Source organism: Gobio gobio (assembly GCF_949357685.1).
Source record: "Gobio gobio genome assembly, chromosome: 1".
Classification (NCBI taxonomy): domain Eukaryota; kingdom Metazoa; phylum Chordata; class Actinopteri; order Cypriniformes; family Gobionidae; genus Gobio; species Gobio gobio.
In genome coordinates this window covers 27,698,246-27,707,661 of record NC_137097.1, presented here as the reverse complement: position 1 = coordinate 27,707,661, position 9,416 = coordinate 27,698,246, and the positions used below count along the sequence as shown (strand labels likewise).

Here is a 9,416-nt window from a genome sequence, read left to right as displayed (position 1 = left end):
TGCCAAGGAGAACAATTGTTAAGCCAGAAGTCTTAAAGGGTTCCTATAATGCCCTTTTCACAAGTCAAGTCACCTTCATTTATGTAGCGCTTTTCACAATACAGATTGTTTCAAAGCAGCTTTACAGTGATAACAGGAAATTAATGGAAGACACATTGTTTTGGCTGTACATCAGCTTTAGAAAAAAGTTATTGTCCATCTAAAGTAAGTTTTTGATTGATTATTTTCCGTAACTTACTTTGGGGCCACTTACACCACACCATCCTCAACCAAAACAGAAAATTCTCATCGCGTTCCGGCGGCTCATTTTAATGATATGTCCCCTTTAAGGTTGAGTGGATATATATGGAAAAACAATCAGATCAAAGAAACACAAATAAAAAGGTTTTTATTGATACATTGTAAAATCGTTGAGAATGTGGTTGTACTGTTTAAAAAAATGGTTCAAGCCATTGGTATTTTTTTTAATGTTTTATTTCATACTGTGAAAAAAAGGAAGATGTACTGATGAGTGTCTATAGGGGGCACTAATGCACTAAGTATGTGAGTGTATGTGTAAGAGAGAACACACCTGTGGCTGCATCTGAAATAGCATACTCTCATCGTCACCTTTTTTATGTAGCGCTTTATACAATACATATTGTTTCAAAGCAGCTTTACAGTGATGACAGGAAAAAATTATGCATTTTGGCTGTTGTTCAGCTGAAGTCAGTTTAGAGTTGATTCAGTTCCATTATAAAGATCATCAATTATTACATTTTAAAGTTAATTTAATCTATAAAGCAGTTCTGCAAAAAATGGTCATAGTCCAACTCAGTTCAGTTCTCATAATTAGACTACCTACTCTCTTGAGTAATTACTTCGCAACTGCTAAAAAAGTATGTTCTATATAGTATGAATATGTGTAGTATGAATGTAATCTGGACACACTACATTCGCCATGTTGTCATTATCATCTGATCTACCAGCGTCAGTTGCGTCAATTCACTGCCATTCACAAATCCAGTGGCCTCATGGGATAGTAAAGTGTCCATCGAATGCACACTTCAGAATCTCACAGGAAGTAGATCATCCAGGTACTTTTTGCCTTCTCTTTTATGAGTACTGTGAATTCATTGAAAAGTTTTTTGCCTACAAAATATTAAGGAAGTATGTCATTTTGGATGCAGCCAGTATAATCTCTGTGACAAAGTTAAATGAAACAGTTCCTAGGTGTAGGTCAGCCGTCTGGATATGGACCAGATGGCTGACTACAGTAACCTTGGGATAAGGATGAGACAGACATAAAATAAGCATAGATGCCATTCCTCTTTCACTGTAACAAGTACATCAGATGTTATGGAAAGTGTTCCCGATTCTGGTTGACCTAATTAATGCAGCCTAACAATCCCTTAATGGATCTGAATTATAGAAATATTATATTGTATTATGTGAAGGCTAGGTTAAAGAATTAGTTCACTTCAAAATGAAAAATACCTGATATTTACTCACCCTCATCCAAGATGTGCATGTCTTTCTTCAGGGGAAAATAAATGAAGTTTTTTGAGGAAAACATTTCAGGATTTTTCTCCACATAATGGACTTGGACAACATAATGGACGGACAATGGCAACCAACGTTTGAAGGTCCAAATCAATGCAGTTTCAACCATCAGCCATTTTCTAAAAACATAAACATTTATATACGTTTTAATCACAAACGCTCGACTTCAGTGTTGTGCTTCTTCACGACTTATGATGTCATCACATCGGAAAGATCACGTGTGACGTACGTGGAAGTAAATAACTCCATCTCAGGTTCTCCTCCAACTTTAAAATCATCTCATGATTTTTGTTTCATCTTTATTTTTGTAAAGGGTTTTGGATGAGATTTTCAAGTGAACTTATCCTTTAAAGAAATTGGTCTTTATACTTGATTAAACTGACAGATTGTGTCTGCCTCCTGAACAAGGAGTTTAAATGGTAAAAGGATCTACCAGCCACAGCCCATTTTGATATTTTATCAACTGGCCAGAGTTTTGAGATTGCAATAAACGTAAAGGACAACAATGTGAAAGGTGCTCGCTTAAGTACTACTGAGGAGCTAAGCCATTTAGAGCTTATAAGTAATTAGCAAGATTTTACATTGAATTGTCGCTGAAACAGTGATAATTAAATCCATGTTTTTTAATTATATCTCCCAAGGGTGGCATGTACATGCACTGAGCCTTGAAGCACTCCATACTGATCTTGTGATCGATATAACACCTCTTCATTTACTGCTACAAATTGATGATGGTCAGATAAATTTGAACCATGCCGATGGAAATGCTGTTTGGTAATGTCTGAAATTGTTGACGCTTTATTTCTTGTTAATTTAACCACTGAATAAAAACCTGCGGTTGTGTCTGTGTTCTTCTAAGATAGTTGAAAAATAGGCAAAAAGTAGTGTGTATGCTTTACTCATCTTGTGTTTCACTCTGCAGATGCAGTTAGTATTGATTTCTAATCTAAAGGATGTTTGAGAGTGAAATGAGACTCATGTGCCTTTATGTAATGCACTTGAGTCGCGTCTGCTCTCTCAAGAGTTCCTCCTCAAACTATCTGGCCAATACAAGAGGAAATGAGAGTTTAACCGAGAAAAACAAGTCTTCCTAAAGCCACCCACATTCCATCTGCTCATTAATTATCAGTTTTATTATTATCATCACTGTTGTCACGATTATGAGCTGAAGTTTTCCTAATTGCCATACTGGTCATCGGGCTGTATTCCTGTTAAACAGTACAGTATGGAAAAAAAATCCACCCGTGTGCATGTAATCATCCATTCACATGCCTCCTAATGACTGTCAGTTTTCCTGCCCCTCCATTTTCTGTCCAATTAATTCTTTTCTTACTTGCCGGAGAAAGAGAGACAATAGAGCCCTCCACTACATAATAGAATAGATCATTAAAATTCAGCAGTTCTTTGCGGTGGCACCGTGCTTCCTCCCTGGACTGCTTGGCATGAATGCCAGACCTCGCTTTGAAATTCTACCCAGCAGACCACAAGCAGCCCCAGACACTTCTCACTCCCTTCTGTACTTGCAGAATTAACTCTGAATCTAGCCCACGCCAGAGGTTTTTGAGCAGCTGACATATACTTCCCATGTTCACACTGTAAAGATGAACTGAATGTGGTACGTTTGAGTTTCTGACAAACAAGTTCCATGTATGACTAAAATCAAGTGTGATTAAAATATGAAATATCTATGTGAAACATGAATATGATTTACCTATGTATGTCAACACGATTGACAGGCAGTTATATTGGAACGGACAGGCACTTAGAACCACACTGGATGTTCACAGATGAAAAAATAAGTTTCCTCTCATATCTATTCATTTGCTTGAAATAAACCACACTAAAATAATTTCACTGCCTAAATGTTCTTTAACCATCCATCCATTTTCTAAATCGCTAGTTCTATATAGGGTTGCGGTAAACATTGTTTATGTCTTGTAGAATCTTAACTGAACTCAACTGTTATCATAATTAGTTATGGTACGAAAATTACAAAACCTTTTGTTTAATAAAATCATGGCAGCCCCTCCTGACACTGACAGCTGCTGCTTAGTTGCAGATGTAAGACAAACTGTAGCAGCTGCTTGAAACAGAGAGTTATTATTTCCCAAAGTAAAAACTATTTAATATCTCTTGGCGATGGTAATATATATATATATATATAAACCTCATTATTTAAACTTAAATCTCACCGTCCCACTGGCGGGACGCTTGGCATTCTTTTTTTGATCTCCTTTTTTCGTATAATATATTTTAGTAATCATCATAAATTAGGTATCATCCAAAAGCTTAAGAACTCAAAATTCATCCTGTGAAACCTGTTTTGAAATCAGACTTGCGTTACCATGGAAACAGAACTCTAAATTCTTCTAGCTGACTCCTCCCCCCAAGTGGGCGATGTAAGGTTTCATATTACAATTTTTTTTTATAATCAACTTTATAATCAAAACCTTTTCTAATCTTGACAAAACACATATCATCAGAAAGGTCTGAGTCTCAAGGTTCCATATTTGGTGACTGAGAGAAGTGATATTTTGACAGAAATTTAGTAGTTTGTTACAGGAGAATGCATCAAGAAAACAAAAGAAAAATGTGGATGACACACGGTGGCTATTTTTGGTATAGCGCCTGGTATAGGAACACAACTTGGTTAGACATATGGCTTTGATTTTATAGTAATTTTATAATAAAAATTATTTAGTAAAATATTTCATATAAAATACAAAAAAAATTTTGTACAGTATGTTTTACTTACAGAAAATTTAAACTTTTTCATACTCTAATATTTTGAAGTGCTTTCACTTCAGCATTAACCTGCTGAGTGTCGTTAAAACAAGACCAAACTTAGGTCTATACTCCAAAGCATTCTTGAATTACAGCCATTTAAGTTTGGATATATTTAAAGTAACACTCCACTTTTTTTGAAAATAGGCTCATTTTACAAGTCCCCTAGAGTTAAATAGTTGAGTTTTACCGTTTTTGAATCCATTCAGCCGATCTTTGTATCTGGCGGTAGCACTTTTAGCATAGCTTAGCATACATCATTGATTCTGATCAGTCCATTAGCATCTCATTCAAAAAAGTGACAAAAGACACTTTCAATATTTTTCCTATTTAAAACTTGACTCTTCTACAGTTACATCGTGTGCTAAGACCAACTGAAAATGAAAAGTTGCGATTTTCTACACCTATATGGCTAGGAACTACTTTCTCATTCCTGCGTAATAGTCGCGGATCTTCTCGGCCGTACCATGGCTGCAGTGGCGCAAAGATTCGTTGGTATTCTGTGAAACATGGTGGTAGTAACATATACACCTTCGACTTACTATCACAGCCCTTTACAAAACACAGAACCATGGCTAATCACACAGGTAAATCCACAACACAATTTGTTGGCTGCAAGCCTGAAACTTTCTCTGCAACTACACAAACTTAGTGCCAGTCACATTGAAAGTTACCTAGCTGCGGGCTACTTTCAGGCGCTGCATAATATCATTGCCATGGTACGGCCGCGAAGATCCGCGACTATTACACAGGAATGAGAAAGTAGTTCCTAGCCATATAGGTGAAGAAAATCGCAACTTTTCATTTTCAGTTGGTCTTGGCACATGATGTAACTGTTGAAGAGTCAAGTTTTAAATAGGAAAAATATTGAAAGTGTCTTTTGTCATTTTTTGAATGAGATGCTAATGGACTGATCAGAATCAATGATGTATGCTAAGCTATGCTAAAAGTGCTACCGCCAGATACAAAGATCGGCTGAATGGATTCAAAAATGGTAAAACTCTAGGGGACTTGTAAAATGAGCCTATTTTCAAAAAAAGAGGAGTGTTACTTTAAGTACTTTCAGACTTTAAAAAAAAATATATATATAGTTTTTATCAAGTAATGTTTACACAAAGAAAGACACTAAAACAAACCAAATGCAATTGAAGCAACACAATAGTAGCCATCGGCTTAGATAGTCACAGTTTAGACAGTAAGCTTTAAGATAATTTTTTATTTTTTTACACAAATATTGTCAGCAATTACTGTTAGACAATGTTAGAACAATGTAGAGTAAACACTGTTTTGTGTGCTTCTTTCACAGCCTAAAATGTAATCAAAATGTTCAACCGATTGCTGTATAATTAAAGAACTTGGTTTAATTCAAGGCAGTCAATGAAAATATGCATGTGATATCAATGACCGGTGATATTAAAAATGCAATTATTAATGATCTTACTGCAAATTAAGAGCCTTTGACATGTTAAAGTGCTCACTAAAATTAGGCACACATAAAAAGACAACACAAATATTTTTCATTGCTAAACATTTTTCCAATGATTTGATTTAATTTAGAGTTAGCTTGAGCACAAAACAAGGTTTTGCTGCAGATATCACTCACAGATATTTTTCCCACAGGAATGTTTTAAAAATAACGATTCAACTAACTATTCAAATGACGATCCATCAATACGGCTGTGTTTATCAAAAAGATGGATTTCTGCTGGCTGCAAAGGCATCACATTTAGCACCAACAGTCAATGTTTTGACGTGTGTGAGCAATCAAATGATGTGGAAAAATCAGCAGGCACTTATTTCATAGTCAGTTGGCACAAACCCCCTCAGCTAATGCTGTCCTTCATCATAATAACGGACACAGAACAACAACGTGGCTAGGCCTTATGGCCTGGATAATGTGGTATAAATCGGCTGATCCCAGTTGGTGGTGGGACTGTGGGAGGCCGGAATGGACAAGCTGTTGAGTATGGGGCTTGCGTACGGCCTCCGTGAGGAATGGAAGTATGGGTACTGGTAGAGGCTGGATGGGTAGCTGGTATAAGGGCTGTAATAGCTGGAGCTTTGAAGGTCTGTATAGTCACACTGAGCGCTGGCGAATGAGGTGGCGCATGCATGTGGGCTGTAAATGCTGTGCTCGGAGTGTGAGGGTGAGGGCGAGTGCTCGCTGTAGTGATTCGGGCTTAACTGCTCAGTTTTAATGTGAGCTCTGTGCTGGTTCACTTCACTTGTGCCAGGTGACGAGGATGCCACGGGCCCTTTGCGGCTCCAGGAAGAGTGGCTGTAAGATGAAGCGTAAGCAACTCCAGAGCTGGCGTTCTGCCCGTGACCGTGCTCCGAGGTAATAGGCGTTGAAGCGGCTCCGGCATGGCCAGTGAGAGGCAAATACTGGTCAAACTCGTGCACATCAAAGGTTTCCATGTTGCTGATGACGTCTGTGCTGAGCTCAGAAATGTCAACATTGCTGAAGTCGATATTCTGTCGACTGCTGTCAAGCAAACGTCTTCCCTCATGCTTTGAATCTTGCTTTCCTCCATGATGGAGGTCTGTTTTGGGTGTTGTTGGGGGTGTCGGTGGTCCATGAGGCTGACCTAGGAATAATCACCACAAATGATGTTTCGGGTTATACATTTTATTTTGCATGCATACTATAGGCAAGGTAAGTTTATTTATATAGCACATTTCATTCACTAAGTTAATTCAAAGCTTTGAGACTGGTGTATCATATTTTTCACAGCTGCTTGTTTTACGGTGAGATTTTCCCATGTTGATTTGTACTGTGTCTATGGATGTCCCCAATAGAATTTTTCACCTAAGATTGGACAGGAAGAGCAGGTTTGGTCCCCGACCTCAAGTTTTACATTAAACTCACTACTCTACCACAGACTCAGGCCATCAACATGGTTTCATCTCTCAATTTCCCAATTCACATTTAAGAATAATTTATCTTTAGCTATAAATTTCTCCACATGAAGAGTGTGTATCTCACCTGTATGATCAGAGATATGGTTCGAGGAGCTTGCCAACCGCCCCATTCCAGGTTCAGCTTTATACATGTGATGGGTTAGATCAACACCGGCGTCAGATTCACTCTGACCTGGCTTCACACTCTTTCGTCGCCTCGGCTGGTATTTATAATCCGGGTGATCTTTCTTGTGCTGAACTCTCAATCTTTCGGCTTCTTCCACGAACGGTCTCTTTTCGTTCTCCGTCAGCAGTCTGTTGAGTGGCATGATTATCAGTCACAATTAACTTTCAGTCACTCAGAATGTTATTTATCAATTAATTTAGGAATCGATAAGAGAGGAGAATGGGATTCAAGTCGGTAAGATATAGTTCTGACAGCATTCAGTATTTACTCATAAAAGGTTTAACTGAATAAGGAACCAAACGATACTAAATTAGAACATACTGTATGTGACCCTGGAGCACAAAACCAGTCATGCGCCTCACGGGTATATTTGTGGCAATAGCTAACAATACATTGTATGGGTCAAAATGATAAATTTTTCTTCTATGCCAAAAATCATTAGGATATTAAGATCATGTTCCATGAAGATATTTTGTAAATTTCCTACCGTAAATATATATAAAAATATTATTAGTAATATGCATTGCTAAGGACTTCATTCGGACAACTTTAAAGGAGATTTTCTCAATATTTAGATTTTTTTGCAGCCTCGGATTCCAGATTTGCCAAATATTGTCATATCCTAACAAACCACACATCAATGGAAAGATTATTTATTCAGCTTTCAGGTGATGTATACATCTCAATTTCAAGAAAATTGACCCTTATGACTGGTTTTGTGGTCCAGGGTCACATATGCCTTTCAAGAAGTGTAAACATTACATAACTTATGACTTAATTAAATGTCGAATATATATATATATATATATATATATATATATATATATATATATATATATATATATATATATATATATATATATATATATATATATATATATATATATATGTGCACTATAATAAAAAGAGTATACCCAGTGTATATAATAAATAAACATAGTTATAGAAATCAGGTTAACTGAAGGTTTATATCAGGAGCTTTACATTTTTCAATTGTTAATGATACAAGGCTGTCACCTCCATATGCATTATTTTATGAATGTAAATACTTATTTATGCTAGTTTTTTTTAATGAAACTCATTTAAAGCTATTATCAAAGTAAGTAGCTCTCACCTCCAGAGTTTCCCGAGGGTTTTGCTGAGTTCTGCGTTGTGTAGGTGCGGGTACTGATCCGCCAGTTTCCTGCGCGCGGCTTGAGCCCACACCATGAACGCGTTCATCGGTCTCTTCACGTGCGGTTTGTTCTTGAGCGCGCCGCTGCCCCGCGCTGGCATGGGCACCAATGACCAGTCATAACCCTTCAGAACCTGCGACACCGCGTCTCTGATGCACGCCGGGAATCTGTCGTCCTCATCCTCCAGTTTTTTACCCATTCTAGTTATGATGAGCGAAGTGTGGCTAGATCCAGCGGGAGATGAAGATACGTCCGAGTCCGACTCTTCCTGAGACATCGAGCTGGATGAACCGGCCGGGCTGCACGGCGACTTATCCTGCTCCTCAGTCATGATCACTTCTGATAGTAAACCTGAGAGGCTCAAATCCAACTCCTTTAGAATTTCTCGTAGATCCAGAAAGTTTCAGATACCGTTTCAGTCCATACAAGATGATACAAGCGCAATGATAGAGCTCATCACTGTTAATCTGGCTTTGACGCGCCTTTACGCCAGGACTGTCACTCCTCCTGCCGCCTCTCGTTGGTGGACTGTGTGGCCATGATCCATTTCCATTGGTTAACCACATTTCACAATGAGGTAATTTGATATTTTTTATTTACTTATTTATTTTCATTACCAATAAGTTTGCAAAACATTGGAAAACTACATTTTATGAACAGTGGGTAAAAGGGTGTGAGAGTATATTTAAAAATATAAGATATATAGTTCCACATTAATTTGTTTTTGATTTACAGTCAAACCAAAAATGATTCAGACAGCAGATATGTTTTACTAGTGTGTGCAGGACACTATAGTTCATTTCTGTAAGTGAGACTAAAATAAAGTA

At 37.5% G+C, this 9,416-nt stretch overlaps 1 protein-coding gene across 1 annotated transcript; it reads right to left on the bottom strand.

Annotated features, from left to right (window-relative positions):
- Positions 1-5,517: 5,517 nt before the first annotated feature.
- sox8b (SRY-box transcription factor 8b) lies at positions 5,518-9,093 on the bottom strand. The gene is made up of 3 exons (XM_079812589.1): positions 8,529-9,093; positions 7,313-7,542; positions 5,518-6,914 (listed from the first exon to the last, which is right to left on the bottom strand). Exons 1-3 carry the CDS (start codon positions 8,918-8,920, stop codon positions 6,208-6,210), a joined length of 1,329 nt encoding a protein of 442 aa, XP_079668715.1. The 5' UTR covers positions 8,921-9,093; the 3' UTR covers positions 5,518-6,207.
- Positions 9,094-9,416: the final 323 nt, after the last annotated feature.

Coding starts and splice junctions, on each gene's coding strand:
- sox8b (XM_079812589.1), bottom strand. CDS start 8,920: ATGACTGAGGAGCAGGATAAGTCGCCGTGCAGCCCGGCCGGTTCATCC. Junction 7,543..8,528: donor ACCCTCGGGAAACTCTGGAG/GTGAGAGCTACT, acceptor GCCACTCAACAG/ACTGCTGACGGAGAACGAAA. Junction 6,915..7,312: donor CCATATCTCTGATCATACAG/GTGAGATACACA, acceptor GATTATTCCTAG/GTCAGCCTCATGGACCACCG.